Genomic DNA, 25,939 nt, shown 5'->3' on the forward strand with positions numbered 1-25,939 from the left:
ATTCCCACCACAACTTATTTAGCCATTCCCCAATTGATTGGCATTCCCTTGATTTCCAATTCTCTTCCATCACAAAGAGAACTGCCACAAATATTTTTGTACAAATGGGCCCTTTTCCCCTTTTTATGATCTCTTTGGAATACAGACCCAGCAGTGATACTATTGGGTCAAAGGGCATGCACATTTTTATAGCCTTTTGGACATAGCTCATGGTGAATTTTTGTGAAGGTGCCATGTGCAGCTGAGAAAAAGATAGATCCTTTCTATTCTCATGCAGTTTTCTTCAGAGGTCTATCATATCTAACTTTTCTAAAATTCCATTCATCTCCTTTCTTATTTATTTCATGGTTAGATTTATCTGGTTCTGAGACAGGGAGGTTGAGGTCCCTCACTGGTATAGTTTTATTGTCTGTTGCCTTCTGTAACTCATTTAAATTTTCTTTTAAGAAGTTGATGCATATATCTTTAGCATTGATATTACTTCATTTTCTGTGGTACCTTTTGGCAAAATGTAGTTTATCTGATTATCTCTTTTCATTAGGTCTATTTTTGCTTTTGATTTATCTGAGATCATTATTGCTATCCCTGCTTTTAGGTCAAGCGTAATAGATTTTGCTCTTCCCCTTGTTTTTACTGTGTGTGCCTCTTTGTGTCGTGTAAGTTTCTTGTAAACAACATATTGTTGGATTCTGCTTTTTAATCTATTCTGCTGTCTGCTTCTGTTTTATGAGTGAGTTCATCCCATTCACATTTAAAGTTAGGATTATTAACTGTGTATTTCCCTTTATTCTATTTCCCCTGTTTACCCTTCTCTCCTCTTTTTACCCTGATCCTACCCAAAAGTGTGCTTTGCTTCTGACTACTACTTCCCTTAATCCACTCTACCTTCTATCAATCTCCTCCCCTTCTCTTACCTTCTTCTCTTGCTTCTCTGTAGGATAAGATAGATTTCCTTTTTCTTTTAACATAATAAGTATTTTTATTTATAGTTTTGCATTCCAAATTTTATCCCTCCCCCCTCCCTGAGGTAGTGAGCAATCAGATATGGGTTATACATGTGCAATTGTGTAAAACATTACCATATTAGTCATTTTGTGTAAGAAAACTTGAATAAAAGGAAAAAAATGAAAGAGTGAAAAATGGAATGTTTCAGTCTATGTTCAATCAAGATCAGATCTCTCTTTAGAGTTGGATAGTATTAATCCTTTGGGATTGTCTTGGATCATTGTTTTGCTGAGAACAGTTAAGTCATTCCCAGTTCTTCATCAAACAATATTGCTGTCTCTGTCCACAATGTTCTCTTGGTTCTGCTCACTTCATTATACATAAATTCATACAAGTCTTCATACAGGCCTTTCTGAAATCATCTTGCTTGTCACTTCTTACGGGGCGGTAATATTCCATCACCATCATATACCACAGCTTGTTTAGCCATGCCCCAATTGATGGGCATTCCTTTGATTTCCAATTCTTAGCCACCACAAAAAGAGCTGTTATAAATATTTTTTGTACTGTTGTGAAAATTGCTAAGTCGCAGGGTTATATGAAGAAAAACCAAAGTCTCCAAGCCAAAGAAAATAGGTTTATTAATTGAGGGATCCTGTCTCACAATAAAGCCGGTCCCAGGTCTAGGACCCAAAGACACTGAGCCTCAGGATCTGCAGATATTTATACACAATAACTCCTCTCACAATTTAAACACACCCCTAGTGGTACACATACAATAATATGAAGTAAAGAGAAAGAAAACATCAGTTTTTTGTCATCCAAGTTGCTAGGCCATTGGAGTTCATTTTTCCACCTTAGATTATGCCACCTTGCTTGCTGGCTACCTAGGTGAAATCCACTGTGCTTGGTTTTCACTAGGTTGGAAACCAAATGATTGCAAGCCAAATAGATGTATGTCAGTTAGATGATTTCTAGACCAGATGGCCATTTAGCATTTGAATTTGCTCTACTAGTATCTCTCTTACTTCCTTCATTATTATTTGCTTAAGTTACTAAAGAATACCTAAACATATTAAATCACAGTCTGTAGTCTATAGTTAAATCACTTATATCTAAGGGGTGGGTAAAATCTCACACGTAGTACAAATTGGTCTTCTTCTCTTTGGGGGGATGTCTTTGGGATATAAACCTAGCAGTAGTAATCCTGGATCAAAGGGTATGCACAGTTTGATAGGCCTTTGGTTATAGTTCCAAAGTGCTCTCCAGAATGGCTGGATCTTTTCACAACTCCACCAACAATGGACTGGCACCCCCACATCCCCTCCAACTTCCAATATTTTTCCATTTTTATTATATTTGCCACTCGGATATGTGTGAGGTGATACTTCAGAGTTGTTTCAATTTGCATTTCTCTGATCAGTAGTGATCTAGAGAATTTTTTCATATGATTATAGATAGCTTTGATTTCTTAGTCTGAAAACTGCCTGTTCTTATCCTTTTATGATTTATCAATTGGAGAATGACTTGTATTTTTATAAATTTGACTCAGTTCTCTATATATTTGAGAGATGAGGCCTTTATTCAGAGATACTTGTTTCAAAAATTCTTTCCCAGTTTACTGCTTGCTTTGTACTTTTGGTTATATTAATTTTGTTTGTGCAAAACCTTTTTAATTTTATATAACCAAAATGATCTATTTTATATTTTGTATTGCTCTGTATATCTTCTTTGGTTCTAAATTTTTCCTTTATTATTATTATTTGTCTGACAGACAAATGATTCCATGCTCTTTTAATTTGCCTATGGTACCATCTTTTATGTGTAAATCATGTACAAAATAGATTTCTTTATCTAACTGAATGTGCATGTTATTCCCTCCTTTAGACAATTTTAAACATTGCCTGAAACACATCTTCCCTACCATTGTTAAAGTTCTTCACTTCTTTTATGTGAGATAATTTTCTTTATTCTTCTTCCTACATCCAGTGCATCTCTCTTTCTCACTCCTTAATTTTATTTTTTTTTAAATCTTCCCACCATAGTCATCTCATACCATGCCCTTAGTATACGTATACTCCTTCTAACTGCCCTAATAATGATAAAGTTCTTAGGAGTTAAGATTATCATCTTTCCATAGAAGAATGTACACATCTTAACCTTAACAAATCCCTTATGATTTCTCTTTCATGTTTATTTTTTTATGCTCATCTTGAGTTTTATTGAGTCAAATTTTCTATTTAGCTCTAGTCTTTTCATCAGGAATGCTTGAAAGTCCTCTATTTCATTAAATGTCCATTTCCCCCCCTGAAGGATTATCCCCAGTTTTGCTAGATAGGTTATTCTTAGTTGTAATCATGGCTTCTTTGCCTTCTGGAACATCATATTCTAAGCCCTCTGATCCTTTAATGTGGAAACTGCTAAATCTTATGTGATCCTGACTCTTACTCCATGATATTTGAATCATTTCTTTCTAGTTTTTTGCAATATTTCCTCCTTGACTTAGGACCTCTGGAATTTGGCTATAATATTTCTGGGAATTTACATTTTGGGATTTCTTTCAGGAAGTTGATGGATTCTTCAGTTTCTATGCTTCCTCTGGTTCTAAGATATTGGGGCAGTTTTCCTTAATAATTTCATAAAAGATGATGTCTAGGCTCCTTTTTTTTTATCTTGGCTTTCAGCCTCATGCAATCAATAATTCTTAAATTATCTCTTCCTGGATCTATTTTTTAGGTCAGTTGTTTTTCCACTGAGTTTTTAAAATTTTCTTCTATTTTTCCCTCTTTTAATTTAATTTAATTTTTTTCTGGTATTTCATGGAGTTATTAGTTTCCACTCACACAATTCTGATTTCTAAGGAATTATTTTCTTCAGTGAATTTTTGTACTTCTTGTTTCATTTGGCCAATTATGATTTTTTTCAATGAAACAAACTTTTGTTTTATTTTTTCCAGGTATGTAAGGGTAGTTTTCAACATTCATTTTCATAAGGTTTAGAGTTCCAAATTTTTCTCCCTCCCTTACTTTCCTCCCCCCTCCACAAGACAGCAACCAATCTGATATAGGTTATATATGTACAATCTACAAGTGCTCTTTTTATCAGTTCTTTCTATGGGAATGGATAGTATGTTTTGTCATTAGTCCCTTGGGATTGTCTTGGATCATTGTACTGCTGAGAGTAGTTAAGTCATTCACAATTGCTCACCGAATAATACTGCTGCCACTATGTACAATGTCCTCCCAGCTCTGCTCACTTCACTATACATCAGTTCTTATGAGTCTTTCCAGCTTTCTCTGGGATCATCCTGTTTGTCATTTCCTATAACACAATACCATTCCACTACAATTGCATACCACCACAGCTTCTTCAGTCATTCCTCAATTGATGGACATTCCCTTGATTCCCAATTCTTAGCCACCACAAAGAGTTGCTATAAACATTTTTTGTACAATTTTTCACCCTTTTCTGTTTTTCACAATTATTATTGTTAACTGTTTCTCTTTATCCTATTCCCTTCCTGATGATATTTACTCTGTTATCTATCTTCTTTCACCCTATCCCTCTTCAAAAGGGGTTTGCTTCTGTCCCCTCCCCCAATCTACCCTCCCTTCCTTTGCCCCTCTCTCTTTATCCCCTTCCCCTTCTATTTTCCTGCAGGGTTAGATAGATTACTCCACCCAATTGAGTGTGTATGTTATTCCTTCCATGAGCCAATTCTGATGAGTGTAAAGTTCATTTACTGCCCAGCTCCTTCTCCATCTCTTCCCCCACTCCATAAGCCCTTTCCTATTTCTTTCATGTGGCATTTGACCCCATGCTACCTCTGCCCTTCCCCCTCTCTCTCACCCTTCAATATTACCCTAAAGATGTCATCATGGGACAGCTAGGTGATACAGTGGACAAAGCATCCACCCTGGACCCAGGAGAACCCCAGCCAAAATCTGGCCTCAGACACAAAACACTCACCTACTACACAACCCCAGGTATGTCCCCCAACTCCAATTTTTTTGCTGTTGTTGTTTTGGTGAGGCAATTGGGGTTAAGTGACTTGCCCAGGGTCACACAGCTAGTAAGTGTTAAGTGTCTGAGGCTGGATTTGAACTCAGGTCCTCCTGAATCTAGGGCCGGTGCTCTATCCACTGCGCTACCTAGGGTCTTGTATTTGAAAGTCATATTGTCCATTCAATTCAGGTCTTTTCATCATGAATTCTAGAAAGTCCCCATTTTCATTTTTTCCTCTGAAAGATTATACACAGTTTTGCTGGATACATGATTCTTGGTTGTAATCCCAATTCTTATACCCTCTGGAATATCATATTCTATGCCCTCCAGTCCTTTAATGTAGAAGCTGCTAGATCTTGTGCTATACTGACTGGGGCTCCACAGTACTTGAATTCTTTCTTTTTGGCAGCTTGTAATATTTTCTCCTTGACCTGGGATCCCTGGAATTTGGCTATAATATTCCTGGGAGTTTTCCTTTTGGGATATCTTTCAGGAGGTGATTGGTGGATTCTTTCAATTTCTATTTTACCTTCTGCTTCTAGAATATCTGGGCAATTTTCCCTGACAATTTCTTGGAAGATGATGTCTAAGGTCTTTCCTCGATCATGGTTTTCAGGTAGACCAATAATTTTCAAATGATTTTTCCTGGACCTATTTTCCAGATCAGCAGTTTTTCCAAGAAGATATTTCACATTGCCCTCTATTTTTTTATTCATTTGGATTTGCTTTATTGTGTCTTGGTTTCTCATAAAGTCACTAGCTTCCATTTGTTCAATCCTAATTCTTAGGCAATTATTTTCATCAGAGAGCTTTTGTACCTCCTTTTCCATTTGACTTTTCAAGCTGTTGACTTTTTTCCTCATGTCTTTCCTGCATCACCCTCATTTCTCTTTCCATTTTTAATTCTACCTCTCTAACTTTATCTTCAAAGTCCTTTTTGAGGGCCTCTACGGCCTGAGACCAATTCATATTTTTCTTGGAAGCTTTAGATATAGGGGCACTGATGTTGATATCTTCCTCTGAGGGCGCACCTCGATCTTCCTTGTCATTAAAGAAACTTTCCTGTGGTCCTCACCTTTCTCTGTCTGCTCATCTTTCCTTTCTTTCACTTGACTTTTAGCTCATTAAAGTGGGGCACTGTTTCCAGGCTGCACTGTCCCAAGCTTCAGGAGGTTGCAGGTGGTATGATTTAAGGAGGAACAGGTTCTTCACTCCCCTGGCCTGTTCCCTGGTCCATTGATGACCCCTGACTAACTTGCTAATCAACCAACTTTGTGTGCTATGTTTGTCAGCTCTGACGATCCTGTGCCATTCCCGCACTTGGGCCACTGCTACTCAAGCCTATCTCTTGGTTCTCAGCACAGGTGAAAAATCCAAGTTCTGCTCCAGCACCATCAGAGACCCCTGTAATCTCCCTCCTGCCAAGGGCTTGGCCCTCTCACCAGATCATGAGCTTAGTTCCAGATGACACTGGTGCTTCAGCTGATTCAGAGGCTCTGGGGGTCTCTTTCTCTGGCGAGGCCCTACTGGGACTGGATCTGTGTCAGTGTGATTGTGGGGTTGGGCTCCATTCCTGTCTCAGCACAGTAGCTCCCTCCTTCTGACCTTCCAAGACATTCTTAGTTGGAAAATTATCTCAGCACATTCTTTCGTGGATCTTGTTGCTCCAGGAATTGTCCTATGGCATTATTTAGATGGTTTTTGGAGTGATTGTGTCATGAGTTCGAGAGCTCACTGCCTTTCCTCTGCCATCTTGACTCTGCCCCAGAAAAAGGCCAATTAGATTTTTGAGGCATTCTCTTCATTGTTCTTCTTTTACCAAGCTATTGCCTTTTCTTTTTCATAATGTTCTTCCATCATTCTCATTTCTTTTTCCATTTTTTCCTCCACTTCTCTTACTTGATTTTTAAAATCTGTTTGAGTTCTTCCAGGAATTCTTGTTGGGTTTATATCCAATTCAACTTTTTTCTTGAGGCTTTGCATGTAGCTGCTGTGACATTGTTGTCTTCTTTTGGGTTTCTGTCTTGATCTTCTCTGTCACTGTAGTAGCTTGTTATAGTCAGGTCCTTTTTTTTTTTTTTTTGCCATTTGTTCATTTTTGTAGCTGATTTCTTAACTTGTAACTTTATCTTTATGTTAAAGTTGTGCTCTGATCCTGGGGTAGAGTGAGCATTGTCCCAAGCTGCAGGCCTTTTTTTTTTTTTTTTGCTATTGTTTTCAGAGCTAGTTTTGTGCTTCCAAGGTGGTATGATCTAAGGCAAGTTGTGATCACTGCTTTTCTAGCTTTTACTCTGGTTTTTACCCAGGAAGGGACCTTGTTCCCCTGTAGCCACCAATATAAGCACTTCTCCTGACCTTGTGACTGTGACCAGGGCCCTCTTCTGCAGCCTTAATTGGTAGTGTTCCCCTCTGTCTTGGAATTGAAATCAGGGTCCCTACACCACCATGAGCCACCACCATAAGTATTCCTCTCCTCACTGGAACTGTGACTTGGAGTCCTTGCTCCCCTATCACCAAAAGTACTATTGCTCCTGTTGGCCCTACGAACTGCTTATGGGCAATGCAACAGGGTCCCAAACCCAGCACCAGTGAATCTCTTTTAGACTCAGACCCCAACAACCCCCAAGTATGGGCTGAGAGTTCTAGAAGCTGCTGCTGCCAATGTTGCTATTCCCAAGGCATTGCCTGAGCAGTGCTCCTATGGCCCACCACTATGCCCTGAGATAAACCTTTTTTGCCTGAATTGGTTTGGGCTGGAAAATTATTTCACTCCACCTTTTGTTGGTTCTCCTCTTCCATAATTCAATTTGAGATGTTATCAAAAAAAAAGGAAATTAGGTTGGTTGCTTCACTGTTGGTCTGTATACATGTTCTTTCCATAGTAGAATGTGAACTCCTTGAGGACAGAGACCATTTTTCACTTTGTCTTTGTATCCACACTACCTAATGTAGTTCCTGGCATGTATCAGGCATTTAACAAATGCTTGCTGAATGAATTCAATTGAAGATAACTTAGGGAATAAATATATTCTTTGCACGTGTGTGTGTGTGTGTGTGTGTGTGTGTGTAGAACCTCTTTGGAAATTCATGGAATGGTGGAAAGGCTTTAGAGTTTAGGAGACTAAACCCTACAACTAACTAGCCATATAAACATAGATAAGTTTCTTAATTCCTCTCAGCTAAATAATCTCTAAGGTCCCTTCCAAGTCCCTGAATTCTAAATTTTGTAGAATGTTTAAAATATGATTCATTTTGCACACAACCTTTTAGGAATGCACTTCTTATCTAAAGTAATCCAAACCTTCACTGTTCTTGTTCTTAACAATAACTCCTTTTATATATCTGCGATGGGAGATGGGGAGGGAGGAGAATGTATTCTAGAAACTTTTTTTATTAGAATTGGTTTTTACTCCATCTCTAGTCAAAATGTCTATTGGGGGATTCCATGAGGTCATTTGCACTTTATTCAGGAAATCTGTGGTCTGATCAATCCTTTGAAATTATTTTGTATTATCAAATATTTAATGTAGCTTTAATTTCTATTACCATGTAGTAGTATTCAATTTCTTTTGTGCAGGCTAAACACTTCAGTTAGTGTTGAACAATGAAAATTATATCCCCTTGTTATATGTACTTTAATTTAGATGCTTAATGGCTTTTAATGTTACAAAATAAGTTTATTATTATATTATGATCTCATTTGTATTATATTGTCTTGCTCCTCCATATCTGCAGTGATACGGTCATGGTTTACTAAAACAATAATCCCCAAGAAATAGGTCATTAACAGTAGTTAACGATTACTTGTGATCTATGGTAATGACTGATTTCTTTGGGATTATTGCAGTTATAAACCATAATTACAGATTATTACAGCAATAATTATTTTGTTAAGGAAAAAAATGTTCCCTGCTTGAGAAGCTGCAAAAACAAGTACATTGAACATTTCAGGAGCAACAGAAAATTGTGATGGAAATTTTGGCTCATAAAATAAGTAGAGACCTTTACACATATATATTTAGGGATCAAGTGAGAGCCCTTCAGTAAACATTTTTTTAAGATGGTATAGTATAAGATGTATGGGTTAATGGAAACATCTTTTAACTTTGTGGCAGCATTTTGGTAATAAGATCTTATTCCACTGAAGGTTATAAATTTCTCTTAATACTTTAAATTTCACTGAACGTTTTAAGTATGAGAAACATCGCTGTTCATTCAGTTGAATAAGAAAGCTGCACATAAAATAAATTTAGACTTTGAGAAGAAAGACTACTTTGCATTTGAAGGGATGAATATTGTTCAACAAGATTTTGTTATGTCCTTTCCCTTTCATAGGTTATCTGTAGTACACTTTTTCTGTGCTTTCTAAATGGAGATATATCCTTTGTTTTTTAAAACACCATCTGTTTAAGATTTGAGAGTATTTTGCAAATATTATCTAATTATAGAATTATTAAGTTTCAGAGGTCTTCCTTTGAACAAAAGAGATCATTTAGTCTAAGTATCTCATTTTACATATGGAGAAACTAAGACTGAGAGGAGTCAAGTGGCTTATCCAATGTCATGTAGCCAGTTAGTAAGATAGTTAGGACTAAGGCATATTCATTTAGTTATAGTATACATTTCAAAGGTATGAAATCACAAGTAATATTTTATGAAGGAATACATCATGAGCATAGTTTCTGAATGGCTAGCTAAAATTTCTTCTTTTTCACCTAGTTGCACTCATCTTTATTTATCTATTTATTTGCCTATTCATTTATTTGTTTGTTTGATTACTGCAGGGCAGTGAGGGTTAAGTGAATTGCCCAGGGTCACACAATTAGTAACTGTCAAGTGTCTGAAGCTGGATTTTAATTCAGGTCCTCCTGAATCCAGGGCTGGTGCTTTATCCACTGTACCAGCTAGCTGCCCCTACAGACATCTTTAAAGAACCATTCTGTGCATGCTTCTTGAATTCTAAGGAATTATTTTTAAGATGCTATAATTATTGTATGCATTATACATATATTATATACATCCTTCATAAAAAGTTCCTAATTTAGTCCTTGCAAGCCTGGTACTCTATCATGAACATCAAAAACTGTTATCTTTGTACTTATTAACAAGAAAAAGAAGACTATTCCTATAGTTTTTTAAGGTTTACAAAGGATTTTTCTCTCAACCCTGTAAGGTAAGTAATATAAGTATTTTCCTTGCTCTACTTGGGTTTGGGCACAGAGAGGATAAATGACTTGTCCATAATCACACAGCTAGGTAATGTCAGAGTATGGACTTGAATCTAAATTTTCTAAGTCAAAGGTCAGTTTTCTTTCTACTAGCTCACATACTTCTTCCGAAATATAACCTTAGTTTTTGAAGTACTATGTATGATCAGTTGACCAAATTTTCACTTTTCAGTGATTTCTTCTTATTCAATGTGGACACAGGAGAGAACTGCAACAGTAACAAATTCTGAAAATAACCAGATAAAAATTTTGTGTGTATGTAGTGGAAAGAGCTATTCACATTGAGCCTTTTTCAGTCCCATTCTTAAGAGTAATGTCATCTTTAACTGTCTTGTTGGAAATCCTCCCACTTTGAGACCAAACCTTTTGCTTCCTTCCTTTTTCTAAGCCAGCAAAAAGTGAAAATGGAAAAGAAAACTGTAGAAGAAAAAATGATGAAATAATATTAACTTAAACATGTGCTTTATGAGTTTATGGGACATATCTAAAAACTAAATAGGTAGACTATTAATAGGGACCAAACCTGTGATTTCATTGATTATAAGGAAATCACTGGTAAGGAAACTCTCTCTCCCAATACAAATCAGCACTGTCTCTGAAATTTACATAATCTTGGAGTGCCTAGATCACTCGGAGGTTTAAATGGCCTCTGCAGAGTCACACAAGTTAATATATGTCAGAAACAGAACTTGAACCCTGTCTTCAAGGACAGCTCTCTAACCAGTATGCCATGTGTCCTTTTTTTTTCCTAATATACTAGTATGCAAATGATTTTTGAATCTAATTTGAAGAAAAGGTATTGTCATTAATACTTCATCATATTATGATTCTCAGAAGGTTTTGAATATAATCTTTTGCATTTGTCAAGACATTTTAAACTTTAATAAAATGTTTATAAAAAGCTTTTTTCTCTCTTTTTTTTTTCTTTTCTAGATTTGGTATTATACTACTTTAGAAAAAAGAGGCAGATACTAGCTGTGTGACCCTGGGCAAGTCACTTAACCCTCATTGCCCTGCCCCACCCCCCCAAAAGAAAGAAAGAGAGAGAGAGAGAGAAAGAAAGAAGGAAAGAAAGAGAAAGAAAGAAAGAAAAAAATTGGATAAAAATGGAAAGTTTGAAAATAAAAAAATTTAATATATCCTTAAATATTAACTTCATTATTTTGCATCATTGGAAAACTAGTATTCAAAAAGTATTTCTAGGAATTATTTCTCTTTATATCAAAATGAGTTATTATTAATAGGACATATACTGCCCTTTTCTTTAGGTGAATACATTTCATAAAGCACATTTTTTATTTTTGAGAAAAAATGTTAACAGTCTACTACAAAGCTAGATTTGATTCATTTTCTTTTAAATAAGTAGCTTTATATGATCATTGGTGCTATGTATAATAAAATGATTTAAAGGAATGGAAAAAATAATCTCCTGTATTTATCTTTTCCATTGCTGGGAAAGTCATAGCCTTTTACCTAAAGATATTTATAGGTTTAGTGGCTTTCCATTTGGGCCATTTTTGCAATAGTCTTCAGAAATTGATTGTGGTAGAATTACAAATTGCTTATAAAGGAAGTTTTAAGAAGTGTACTATTTTAGAAGTTCTGAACCACTATTATCTGACCTTTTTGGTGCCATCCTTCAGCACCAGGGTCAGCAAAGTATGGCCTGTGGGCTAAATCTCTTTCACAGCCTGCTTCTGTATGGCCTTTGAGATAAAAGTGATTTTTATACTATGACCTGTGGGCCATAAGCCCTGCTTTAGAATAGAGCTCTGAATAACCATCTCTGTTTTTTAGTTCTGATACTAACACTTGAAAAGATAAAAATCAGTTTCTGCTGATGTTTATATCACAGCTATGTCCAAATGACTTAAGTTGGTCCATTCATTTTCTTCTTCTTTTTTTTTTGGTGGGGCAATTGGGGTTAAGTGACTTGCCCAGGGTCACACAGATAGTAAACGTCAAGTGTCTGAGGCCGGATTTGAACTCAGGTCCTCCTGACTCCAGGGCCGGTGGTCTATCCACTGCACCACCTAGCTGCCCCCATTCATTTTCAATTCAACAGATATTCATTAGGCATCTAATATGCATTCACTTTTGGTTACATGAGTGATAGACAAAGAATAAGAGACACTGTACCAATCCTCAAGAAAATAGCCAGTTTGTTTGCATAGACAAGAAGTATCATGCAGTTAGAAAATAATGCAAGGGGCAGCTAGGTGGCGCAGTGGATAGAGCACTGGCCCTGGAGTCAGGAGTACCTGAGTTCAGATCCGACCTCAGACACTTAACACTTGCTAGCTGTGTGACCCTGGGCAAGTCACTTAACCCCAATTACCTCACTAAAAAAATAAATAATAAATAATGCAAGGTCAAATGTCAAAATGTGTTGTAGACACAATAAATGTTCAAGAAATAATTTTATATTTAGAGCTTGCCTGTGATTTGAAATAAAGATTAACTATATTACTTAAGGATCCTATGTATCTAATCTATTATAGTTGTACCTGGTTTATGAAAAGCAAGTGTTGGAAAAATCTAAACCAATGAAACAGATTGAGGTGTCTGTTTGCATTACAAAAGCATTGCTCATTTTACAAAAGAATACACATTGGATTACTGATAAAGTGATCTGGTAGATTCACAGACATGAAGTGCACACAATTCAGGGCTGCATTTGTCTTCTAGTCTTGTTCTGAGCTTATTTTTGAAATATTTTTAACATAAAATTCCATGGAGTATCTTGGTTGATATTTTGGTCACTTTGAGAATAAATTACTTTTATTTTGTTATTTATAAACAATAGACTAGCTAACATCTTTAAACCTCAGTTTCCTCATGTGTAAAATGAGAAGTCTGAATGCCATGACCTGACATCCTTTCCCACTCTGAATCTATGCTCTTGTAACCTCATACATTAGAAAAATAACTTCCACTAATATTCATCTCTTATGATGATTTTAGGTTTTAATAACTGCTAAGCCGAAATAAAACTGTCAGCTTCCTTTTTCCTCTTTATGTTCCTATTACATTCTTCCTGCTGTATTTTTTCCTTAATGATTTCTTGCCTGTTTTTATGAGCTTTTATATTCAGACATATCATAAAATATTTCCAAATATGCAAGGTGACTTTTGAAGTGCCTTCAGTTCCTACTTGTGCTGTCTTCAGTCAAGTTTTTTTGTATATTATCTCTCTGTCATGCTCATTATTTTGGTTCTATTTTATGAGGTCAAATTAGAGTTGATGGTGTCTTGTCCAATCAATTTCCCTTCACTAATAGTGTGAAGCAGGGCTGCATAAAAGGTTCAGTTTAATTTAATCTGTTTTATTCAACTCTGCTATGTGATATCCCCGGAATGTAAATACTTACCAGGAAGCATTTCTAACCCTCCAGGAAGTTTTCTGCCTCAATTGCTTAGAGACTATACTATGGTACATAGTGGACACAATGATTAAGGATTATGTGCTGATGATTATCATTACAGGAAAACTAAAGAAATCATATGCTTATGCCTTTCCTTCTTCTAGGTGTTATTTATTAAAACACAGTTTTCACAAGGTATTGAAACTTGATACCTTTTTAAAGCATTCAAATCACTAATATTTTTTACCAGCACAAAAACAATTGATTTTGCCCTGCCAAAATAGCTTTCTTATCTTTTCCAAGTTACTTTGAAAAGGTCAAGGCCAGTTATAACACATTTTGATTATTTGATATTTCATGAATTATTCATAAGTCACTTAACATTGGAGAATTTTGATTAAATAATGGCCAAATTTATATCTATGTTTTCTGATATACAACCAAATATTTTTTTTAATATAAGAAATCCCTCAGTCTTTAAATGTATTGCTATGGCAGTAGCTCCAGTGCCTCTTGAATTTGAAATTGAAAGAATTTCAGTGGAAAGATTTGTGATTTCATTGTATTACTCTCACCTACCAGTTCATGATTCCAAAGCCATTAGCTATTTTTGAAAAATAAAGTTAAATCAATTTTCAGACTACATTTATAAACATGTTGGAAATCTCTGGTCAATTTAGTATACTGATGCAATGGATAGAATGCTGGGCCTGGAGTCAGGAAGACCTGAGTTCAAATATGGCCTTAGACATTTACTAGCTGTGTGACCCTGGGCAAGTGACTTAACTATGTTTGTCTCAGTTTCCTCACCTATAAAGTGAGCTGGGGAAGGAAATGGCAAATCACTGCGGTATCTTTGCCAAGAAAACCCCAAATGGAGTCAACAAAGAGTTGGACATAACTGAAATGACTGAACAACAACAAAAATCACACTTTAAATGTCAAGGAAACAAATACACTGTAAAAATATAAAAATTAGCTACTTGTCTCTATCCTCCAGGAACTAAGCTTATAAATAGGTTATTAAAGTCATCTATTAGGAAGATTGACTTATTCTGTTCAGCTTTACTTTTGAATTTGCTTTTTCTGACTTTCTTTTCTTTTTCTGCAATGTTAGGACGTCTTGCATGGCTGGTATACTTGGTTGGTACTGTTGTAGGAGGAAGACTAACTTATACTAGTACTGATGAACATGATGCAATGGATGGAGAATTATCTTGCCGGTAAGTGCTGAGTTAATGAAAAGAATGTCTTATGCAAAATTAATGTTACCTTTCTCCCAAAAACTCCTTCTCCTCTTGAATTCTCTCTTTCTCTGTGAATGGCACCACTGTACTCTTATGCCCTTTATACGTGAAATTCTAGCAACTCTCTTGACTCTTCATTTTTCTTCTCCCCTCACAACTAATGAGTAGCCTCATTCTAAAGATTTTACCTCCTTAATATTTATCTCCTTTTTTCCCTTATCATCACCAAACTATACTTCAAGTATTATAATAGTTATAATAGAGACTTAATTGGTCTCCTTTGCTCATTTCCCTCCTTTTGATATATTCAATTGAGTGTATCTAATTATTTTTATTGCTCAGAAATCATTAATGACTCCTCACTGTCTACTAAATAAAGTCCAAATTCCTTAACCTGGTCTTTTGGGCTGGGTCTGACTCAAACCAGTGACCTGGTAATTTAGATTCAATATTGAAACAAATGAGACACTCAGAGAAAATTCAACCATTATCAAAAGATTTAATTATCCATAGTAGTTAGGATAGGCATTAAGAACACTCAGTTGATTCAACTTTGTGAAGCTCTCTTGCTTGAATTGATCCATTAAGCATCAGAAGGACTCCTGGGGCTTCTCCTCATTGTTTTTGTACTCAGGTAACCAAGAAGTGATGATAATACCTTGAGTCTTTAGTCCCCTGAGGCAGCCAAGTTTGGGAGTAGATGGGGATATATTGTTCCTACCATTACTTACCTTCAAGCCAAGAATTCAGCTCATCCTTTAAGACCTCTCTTCTTAATATGCCTTAGGAAGAAAGGAAATTAGGAAATTTCTGGGAAATTTCATTGTGCTTTTGTATTTACTTGCATACTTTTTATAACTGACTTTTATTTTAAACTACACATTCATTTCCAAATTTATCACTTTTCAATCCCCATCTAATGGACCCTCTCTTATAACAAAGATTGGAGGGGGGAGAGGAATAAAAAGCAATCCAGCAAAACTCTTGACAGTTCATTTATTATTCCACATATCCCTTTCCCCTGAAATGAAGGAAGGGAGTCATATTGTTTCAACTTTTCTCCAGAGCCAATTTGGTCATTCTGATTATACAATGTTAAGTTTCACGCTATTGTCCATTATATTTATATTGTAATTATGTTGCTTGTCACTTTCATAGTTCTGGTTATTTCATTTTGGATCAGTTCATGTAACTTTTCTATACTTCCTTGAATTCTTCATATTCTTCATTTTATATAGCACAGTATTACTCTTTGCATTCATGTACCACAATTCGTTTAAGCCATTCGCTGGTCTAAGTGGGCACTGTTTCCAGTTCTTTGGTATTACAAAAAAAATACAATTATAAATATTTTAGTGTATATAAAACTTTTCTTCCTGTCTGTCTTTGACTCTTTTTGTGTAAATGCCTGGCATTGAAATCTATAGATCAAACAGAACAGACATTTTCAGTGGTGTGTGTGTGTGTGTGTGTGTGTGTGTGTGTGTGTGTGTGTGTGTGTGTGTTCTTCTTGTCTCACCCTGACTGGAAATACAGTGGCAACTCACAGTCCCTCTTCCAATATTTAATCAGCACAGAAGCTTTAACTTGCTTTATTTAGCCCACCTCAGACAGCTTAGTAGCTCTCCAGTCCTGAGGGCTTGCCATATTATCTCCTAACTTCGTACAAACACCAAATCAACTTTAGCCCTATTGCAGCTCAAAACTCCCAAATTCAAGTGATCCACCAGCCATAGAATGAATCACTATTCCTGGCCTTAGTTAATATTTTAGCATAATTCTAAATTGCTTTCCAGGGTGGTTGTACCAATTTGTATCTTTTGCAACAGTATATTAATATACTTGTCTTTCTATCATAGCCTCTCCAATATTGACCATTACCATCTTTTGATATCTTTGTTAGTTTTCACAGTGAAACCTCAGGGTTCTTTTGATTTACATGTCTCTTATTACAATTTGAAGTAACTTTCCACTAGTCTGAAGTTCTTTTGTGAACAATTTTTTTTCATGTCCTTTGACCACTTATCTATTAGGGATTGGCTTTTAGGATTACATATTTCTGTTAATTCTTTCTATGTCTTAGATATTTAGACCCTAATCAGAGATGACTGATGTAATCCTACTTGATAGTTTCTTGTATGCATGTTTTATTTTCCTTGCTTTATTGAAAACTACTAAAGGATGCAGACATTAAAGAAATAAATTTGTATCTCCCTTAGTACCTATTACATTGCTTTGAACATAATAGGTATAATTTTTTTTTTTAGTGAGGCAATTGGGGTTAAGTGACTTGCCCAGGGTCACACAGCTAGTTAAGTGTTAAGTGTCTGAGGCCGGATTTGAACTCAGGTCCTCCTGACTCCAGGGCTGGTGCTCTATCCACTGCGCCACCTAGCTACCCCAATAGGTATAATATTAAAAGTTTGGATCAAATCTAAGTCCTTTATTATTCCATAGAACTGACACAACATACACAAACTAAATATATGAAGATACTGTACATCTGGATGGAAAGGAGGAAATATTACCAACAAGCTCCTATACCCTTCCCCTGCCCTAGAAGCTGTGTCAAGGATACCAAACACCAAGATATCTGAAAATATCTAGATATTTAATGTTTCAGTTTTTATCATAATATTTTGTTTTTGTCATGCTAACATTGAACCCTAGAGAAATTTCTATATAAGTAATTTGAAATGTTTTCATACTCATTTTCATTTTTCTGTTTGATATTTATATTTGAATGATCCAAATTGAATATTTGATATGAATTGATATGAATACATTTCATTGCTTTTTCTTGAGTTCAGTATTCATAGTACCTTTGATATTTATATTATACTTGAAAAAGGAATCAAAATGGATGGTTGTCTTCATTAGTTAACATATTGACTTTTTTGCAGGCAGGGGAGGCAATGAGGGTTAAGCAATTTGCCCAAGGTCACACAGCTAGTAAGTAAGTCAAATGTCTAAGGCCGGATTTGAACTCAGGTCCTTCTGAATCCAGGGCCAGTGCTTTATCCTAGCTGCCCCAGCATATTGACATTTTAAATGAAACATGTAGTTTGACTCTGCCATGTCTTTGAGAATAATGTTAGAAATTTAAGAAATCTCAAATAATTGTACTCTCTACCATAGTCCTTTTGATAATTATTTCATAATTTCCTCAACTCCTAGAATGTAAATCCTTGAGAACAAATTCCATCTTATCCAAACTCCATAATTCTACCCCAGTGCTTAGGGCAATGATGTTCTTCATTAGAGGCACTTGAAAGATGTTTCTCAAACAAATGAGTGAATAATATTCAACTTTGGGGAGAAGAACCAATATTTAATACTTGATTCCTTAAATAATACTTAATTACAGAGAATAAGAGGAAGAAAATGTTTCAGATAAACCAAATTATATCATAAATACACTTTTTTCATTCATCTCCTTAAGTAGCAAGAGGCTTTTTAGTCACTGAGCAAAACTTAACTCAGTTGAAATGTGTTATCTACTATTCATTTTTATACTGAACTTATCTTCTTGCCAGTAGAACCCATCCAGTATTCAAAAGCATTTCACAGCTAACTTCTAAATTTCTATACTATTTTAGCAGTGAAGTATTTAAACTACATGGTGTTTTATTTTTTTTGTGTGATTCAAAGTAAAGTAACATTTTGCTCACTTATTTTGATATTTTCATTTATGAAATAACCTAGTGTGAGCCTTTCTTTCTCATGTTCACATTTTGATGAAACAAAACCCTGAGTAAAGATAATTTGATAATGATATTGGTTATATTTAACTCTTGAATATCCCTCACAATCCAAAACCAAATGCTAGTTTTATAAAGTACTTAAAGGCCATCTGGTGAAAAAGGAATTAGATTTGTTCTCCTTTGCTTAGAAGGTAAAGCTAGGAGCAGTGCTTGGAAATTTCAGCATAGCTAATTTTGATCAGTATAAAGAAAAACTTCCTAATAATTAGAGCTATCCAAAAGTGAAAAATGGTGTTGAGGTCTTCATTGAAAGTCTTTAACTAAAGATTGGATGGTCATTTGGATGTGTTGTAATGAAGCTTTTTGAGGGATTTGGACTAGATGACTACTGAGGACCCTTCCAACTCTTGAAATTCTGTGCTTTTGTGTACATTCTTTGGATGTACATTTATGTACATAGTCATTTATTTGGGTTTTCAGTGAACCTTTTCACTTTATTTAAAATTGAATATTTGTGAACTGTGAAAGGAATCATAAAAGTATCTTCAGAAAGTGATTCAGTGATTTTTTTTTTAACTTTTTCCTGCACCTAAGTTGATTCTGGAAAAAAACTCCATCGCCTCTCAGGCAGCATAAGTGAATTTATCAACCTACCATCTCTTTCAATTTTCATTCTTTGTGGTTTTCATCTCATTAAATATGAAGATTTGAAAGACAGCTTTAGGTCTAGGTGGGAACAACAGCAAAGGGCTTCAATGATTGTTTGGGGTGTCTTTTTTAACATACTAAACACTTGAAAGAAAGTTTTGCCTTGGATAATCTACCAATGGAAAATTTAGAACTTTCTATTTTGTATTTTTTGGGGGGTTAGGCAATTTGGGTTAAGTGCCCAGGGTCACATAGCTAGTGTTCAGTGTCTGAGGCTGGATTTGAATTCAGGTCCTCCTGAATCTAGGGCTGGTGCTCTATCCACTGCACCACTTAGCTGCCCCATGTATATTTTTTTAATCAATCAACAAGCATTTATTAAGCACTTACCCTATCCAGGTAGTGTGCTGGGCACTGGGGATACAGATTCACAAGTGAGGCTGCCCTCAAGCAGCTTACTTTCCAGAATAGGGGAGGGGGGGAAGACAGGTTCATGGATCAGTACAGAATATATTCAAAATAACACACAGTTACCCCTTTCAAATCATGGGACTTAGGGGTGCAGCATCCCTGCGATCTAGAAAATCCACATTGGAGTAGCTAGGTGGTACAGTGGATAAAGCACTGGCCCTGTATTCAGGAGGACCTGAGTTCAAATGTGACCTCAGATACTTGACACTTACTAGCTGTGTGACCCTGGGCAAGTCACTTAACCCTCATTGCCCCACCAAAAAAAAGAAAATCCACATAAAATCTTTCAGCCCTGAAGTCTGAATTATTATGATATTAAAAGATAAACTATGTTGATATTTTAAAATATTATACATATATTTTATGCATTTTTGAATTTCTAAACTTTTTCTGTGCCATCTGCTGTCCTTTGTGTATTGTCTGGGGCTTCCACAAAATTCCCCCCAAATTCCCATTTAATGTCTTATCCCAACATGAGATATATCAGAACTACAGTGGGCAAAGTCATAATGTGGAAGGAATTACTATACATGAATTTGGATGGGGTGAAGAGGCATTAGAAACTAAGAGAATCAGGAAAAGCCTTTTGAATGACATTACGCTTCAGCTGAGCCTACAAAAGGAATTAGACATACCAAGATCTAGAGATTTGTAGGAAGAGGCTTTAAGTCACAAATGTGGATGATGGAATATATTTTTAAGAATAGATGGGGTTTTTGGTTTTTTTTTCTATTTTGAGGTTTTGGATCACTGCTCTGATTTTTTCTCTTGTAACAGGATTAATGCAGAAATAGGATTAATGTTATTATGTGTATATATATATATCTATATGTATATGTGTATAGATATATAGATATATAGATATAACCTATATCAGATTACCTGCTGTCTAGGGGAGGGGAGAGGGACGGGAGGGAGGGAGAAAAATCTGAAATTGTTAAGCTTGTATAAACAAAAGTTGAGAACTATCTTTACATGTAACGGAAAAAATAAAATACCTTATATGTAAAAAAAAAATAAATTAAAAAAAGTCACCTGGGGAAAAAAAAAAAAGAATAGATGGGGGGTGGGGCAGCTAGGTGGCACAGTGTATAAAGCACCGGCCCTGGATTCAGGAGGATCTGAGTTCCAATCCGACCTCAGACACTTGACACTTACTAGCTATGTGACTCTAGGCAAGTCACTTAACCCTCATTGCCCCACAAAAAATAAATAAATAAAAAGATTAAAAAAAAAAAAAGAATAGATAGTGGAGGCAGCTAGGTGGCACAGTGGATAAAGCATTAGCCCAGATTCAGGAGGACCTGAGTTCAAATCCAGCCTCAGACACTTGACACTTATTAGTTGTGTGACCCTGGGCAAGTCACTTAACCTTCATTGCTCTACAAAAAAAAAAAAAAAGAATGTCTGGAGGCAAAGAATAGATAGATAGGTTGATTTACAAAAGCCAGTTGTTCAACTAGACAATTTATCAAACCAGTCAAAAGAGTTTAAAAGTTAACTTTTCCTGATTCTCTTAGGTCTGTAGGTTTTTCATTTACTGTAAAAATGGGAAAATGACTTATATGCAGTAATTCTGAATAGAAAAATCCCTGGCCACGGTCAGCTTGTTTTCAGATTTGGTATTTAGCAGGTACAACTTAACAAATTATCACTATTCTGAGGGTATGTACCTAATTAAGTAATCTGTTCCTATAAGTAACTTAATGTAGTAAGATTATACATAATTGCCATAAAATAGCTGTTATGATGTTACTTTTTCAATAATTTTATCTAAAAATATTTTTATTTTATGTTAAGAGTTTTTCAGCTTATATCTTTGTTGGATGCCCAATTGCCTCGGTGTAGTAATGAAAAAATAGAACTTGCAATTCTTTGGTTTTTGGATCAGTTTCGTAAAACATATGTGGGTGACCAACTTCAGCGAACCTCAAAGGTAAGTTTTTATAATTAATTTAAACCATTGTCGCTTAAGTTGAAGGAGAAGCTGCATGTAAATGTATAAAAGTGCAGAATAAGAAAACTTACTTGTCAGATTTTGAGAGTACATTATGCATTAGAATTCAAGACCTTGAAGTATTGAAGATGATCTGTAGTTCATTTTCTTGATTTATGCTTGGGCTTGCCATTTTCTTTGAGGATTAGTGGGTAATCCATGAATATTTTTAACAGTTATATTCATTAAATAGTTAAGATTATTTTGAATGTTTTAATGGATTTTGTTATATTGTGTTATATTTCAAGGGTGAGAACACAAGATTTATTCTTTTAATAGTTCCGTTCCTTTGACAGTTACTCACTTATGTGGTTTGTACTTTATTTCTTACATTACTTGGCTTTTCTGCATGATAAATAGCAGGGACTAGAAGAGTTAGCACCGTCTTTGAGAAGTAGCAGTTAAATCACCTTAACTGTAAGGGACACTCATTGTCTAGATGTAAGAATAGCATCAGCAAGACCTGATTAATTGATCTTGAAGAATATCAGAGGCATTTATATGAGCCCTAAGCCAATATTTAGTAGGTCTTATGACATTGAGTAAGATGTGTCTGGGATTTTTTTTCTTACTGGTGCAGTATCTCTTTTCAATACCTCCTCTATGATAAGCAGTCCCAAGGATATTTTTATCTCTTTAAGATTTAGTTTGTACTTTAGTAATGTCAAAGAATTTCTTACTTGAAAATTCAAGACATAGCTTTTCATTATGCTGTTAGACCTTTTCCCAAGGAATTTTAATGTTACCTTCAGTTCATCTGTGATTTTTAGACAAGAATGATTTTACTCTAAAGTGAAAAATGTATCTGTTGAATTCTCCTAGCATCACTGTTGGAATCACTTCAACCAAACTTATCTCTCCCTGAGGAAGTGCTGCAGTTTAGGATTGGCCTCTACCCTTGTACTTTGAAACATCTTTGCCTTTAGTGTCATTAGGATTATTTTTCAATATTTAATTGTCACCGAAAGATATCATTAAGAAGAAATTGGAAGAGGTAGTAGCATGTGTTGTTATTTGTCATTAAGACTAATTAGATTATGTTAGAAATGAATAATAAGGTACAAATATACATATATATGTACCTCTCACTTTATACAAAAGATGTGTTCCTCAAAGATAAACTTGAAACTGAATTATTAGCAAAGTAATTTTTGTATAGCCCTTCCTAAGTTATAAAGAGATGCCACATACGTTGTCTCATTTGATCCTTACAATAAGGTAGGTGTTGATATACATTTTATAGACAAGAAAACAGAGGTGCTTACCCTAGGGCACAGAACTAGTGTGTCGTAGACCTAAGACTCAAACCCAAGTTTTCTGACTCCAAATCTGGTACTGTTTTGTTAAACAACACTGCCGTATAAGTTAAATCATGTAAATTCCCTGGAAAGGCTTATTTAAAGAAATCCTATGGGAAATCCTTTTTATAAAATGAAGACTGTTGTCTATAACACTTTTAAGTGTTGGTGCTAGGCACTATGCTAAATGTTAGGGATACCAAAAAAAATTAAAATAATTGCTTCTCTGAAGGAGCTTACTTCTTGTCACTGGCAACTAGTGTGCCTTTGTGAAAAAAAGTAATCGTGCTAGACAAATTCATTTCTCTTTGATGATGGTTTTTGTATGTTAGGGGAATCATAAAGTAGTGGAATTTTGTTTTTTATTCTTTTTCTCATGGTTCACTAGATACTTGCTATATTACTTTTTTGTAATAGGGTGAAGATTACAGTAGACCCAATCTAAAGAAATTTAGTTAGTGGAATAGTAATGGACTTTGTGATGAGATGTCTTCACTTGTGTCATGCAGAACTTGAATTTGCCTGGAGTCTCATGAATCTAAGCAAAAAGAGCATTAAACTGAAGAGGAAGGCAGAGGGAGACAGCTGCCTGTGTCTAGCCAGATAGAAAGACAACCTAGAGAATAGCTGGGATGTCAGAAAGAGAGTATCAGTAGAGATGCTGAAATTTGTAGATGACAAAAACTAAGAAAATAACCAGTTAATAAAATCCATAATATCAGATATCTGTACATCAACATATAAAAACAGGTTAAATATGAGGTAGAGATCCTAATGCAAGAAGGAACATTTGAAATCTTAGGTAGTACCTAATTGGTGGGATAGGATCCCTGTTTGGAATATGCCTCTGGAAGAGGGTATGCCTCATTCAAAAGAATGAGACATGGTGAAGGGGTTAGGAAGTAGAGCAGCATTGATTATTAAGAAGATATAATCATATGAGCAAAGCTAGGAGGAGAGAAGTATGAATCAATCAACAAGCATTTATTAAAACCATACCATATGCCAGGCATTGTTACTAATCCCTTGGAATACAAATAAAATGAATGAAATAATCCTTCCTCTCAAGAAGCTTCCCTTCACATTGCCAAGTTGTTATTTAATCCTACACTTCTGACTTAACAATTGCTTCAGTAGATAATCTTTCCTCATTTAAAATACATGTATTATGAAGGAATCTGGTCACTTGTCAAGGATTGTTTTCTTTGGGATATGGATGTCAAGGAATGGCCACAGGGAGCTTGACTGCAAATTCAATATGAGTCAAATGCCATGTGGCAACCAAAAAAAACACCTAATGTGATCTCAGGCTGCATTTAATCAGTTAATCAGCAAGTATTCATTAAGTGCTACTATGTGCCAGACACTGATCTCTGTTCTGGGGTTAAAAATATAAAGAATAAAACAATCCCCACTCACAAGAAACTTACATTCTTATGGAAGACAAGTATGTATAGAAATATATACCACATAAATATAAAGTTAATAAATATGGATATGTACAAAGCAGTTCAACTCAAGGGAGTACACTAGCAGTTGTGAGATCAGGAAAGGCTTCATTCAAAAAGGGTACTTAAGCTGTGTCCTAAAGGAGGAGAAGAATTGTGTTATGGAGAGAGAAAGGAGTGCATTTCAGATATGTGGGACAGCGAAGGCACAGAGACTGGAAATGAGATATTGTATGTAAAGAACAGAGAGAAGACCAGGCTGACTGGATTGCAGAATGTCAAAGGAAGAAGCCAGGAAGACTAAATATATAGGTTGGGGTCAGGTTGTAAAAGGGATTAAAAACTAAACAGAGAAGTTTATGGAGTACAGAAGTTATATGATCAGATTTGTACTTAAAATCAATTTTGCAGCAGTATATAGTAGGATGGACTAGAATGGTAAGAAATTTGAGAAGAGGCTGTTAATGATAATTGAGGTAAGAGGTGAATGAGAGCCTGCACTAAGGTAGTAAGTAGTCTGTGAGGAGAGAAAAATTATATGTGAGAGATGATGTGGAGATAGAAATGCACCTGATCAGATATACAGAATGAAGGGAGAGTGAGGAGTTGGGAATAATGCCAAGGTTCCAGACCTGGAAAATTGGAAGAATGATGATGTTTTCAACAAAAATGGGAAAGTTTGGAAGAAAGGAGATTTGGGGGGTGTAATAATTGAAATGATGCCACCCGAAACGACTTACTGTAGGAAAGCTCTGCCATGAGGATAAGGCGCCTAAGGGCAAGACATGTGGCTTTTCTTTGGCGTCAGGAAGTGAGGTTTGCTTGTGGGAGGAAGAGGGGGTGAGGCTGGTGCTCTTACTCTTTTTTACCAGGACTCTTGTGGAGAGCCAAGCAGGAGAACTGTAACTCCCTGAGATAGATAGCTGAATCTAGGCCTCTTTTTCTCTCTCTTCACCAAATTCTTATTCTCCTTAATAAATGCTTAAAAGTCTAACTCTTGCTAAAGCCTAAGATTTATTGGTGACCACTCATTAGATATTTTAGATAAACTAGCTAGAATTTTAGCCCCTTACAGGGGAAAGATAATGAATTCTGTTTTAGACATTTTTGGATGTCTCCAGAACATCCACTTTGAAGTGTCCAACGGGTAATTGTTGATGTGGGACTGAAGGGTAAGTCAAGTCAAATCAGCAAACATTTTATTTTCCTACTATGCTCCAGGCACAGGACTAAATTCTGGAGATACAAAGAAAGGCAAGACAACCTGTACCTTCAAGGGGCTTACAGTATAATGGGTGAAAGAACATGTAAAGAACCATGTACAAACAAGATATATGTAGGATAAATTGGAGATAATTTCAGGAGGAAAGCACTAGAATTAAAGGGTATTGGGGAAGTCTTGCAAAAGGGAGGATTTTAGCTGACTTCTGAAGAAAGCCAGGGAAACTAGAAGAGAGATGAGGAGGGAGAGTATTCTAGGCATGAAGAAATACTAGTTAAAATGGGCAGGAGAGCTTTAAAAGCCTAATGGGGGATTCATATTTGGAAGCAATGGGGAGCCACTAGAATTCTTTGAATAGAGGA

At 35.6% G+C, this 25,939-nt stretch overlaps 1 protein-coding gene across 1 annotated transcript in view; it reads left to right on the forward strand.

Annotated features, from left to right (window-relative positions):
• The window catches only part of RANBP17 (RAN binding protein 17), a 341,266-nt gene that overhangs the window by 58,889 nt on the left and 256,438 nt on the right, over positions 1 to 25,939 (forward strand). The window contains 2 exon segments of the mRNA XM_043990154.1: positions 14,661 to 14,766; positions 21,414 to 21,549. Of these exon segments, the coding sequence (XP_043846089.1) occupies positions 14,661 to 14,766; positions 21,414 to 21,549 (242 nt within the window).

Source organism: Dromiciops gliroides, chromosome 2, assembly GCF_019393635.1.
Source record: "Dromiciops gliroides isolate mDroGli1 chromosome 2, mDroGli1.pri, whole genome shotgun sequence".
Lineage (NCBI taxonomy): Eukaryota > Metazoa > Chordata > Mammalia > Microbiotheria > Microbiotheriidae > Dromiciops > Dromiciops gliroides.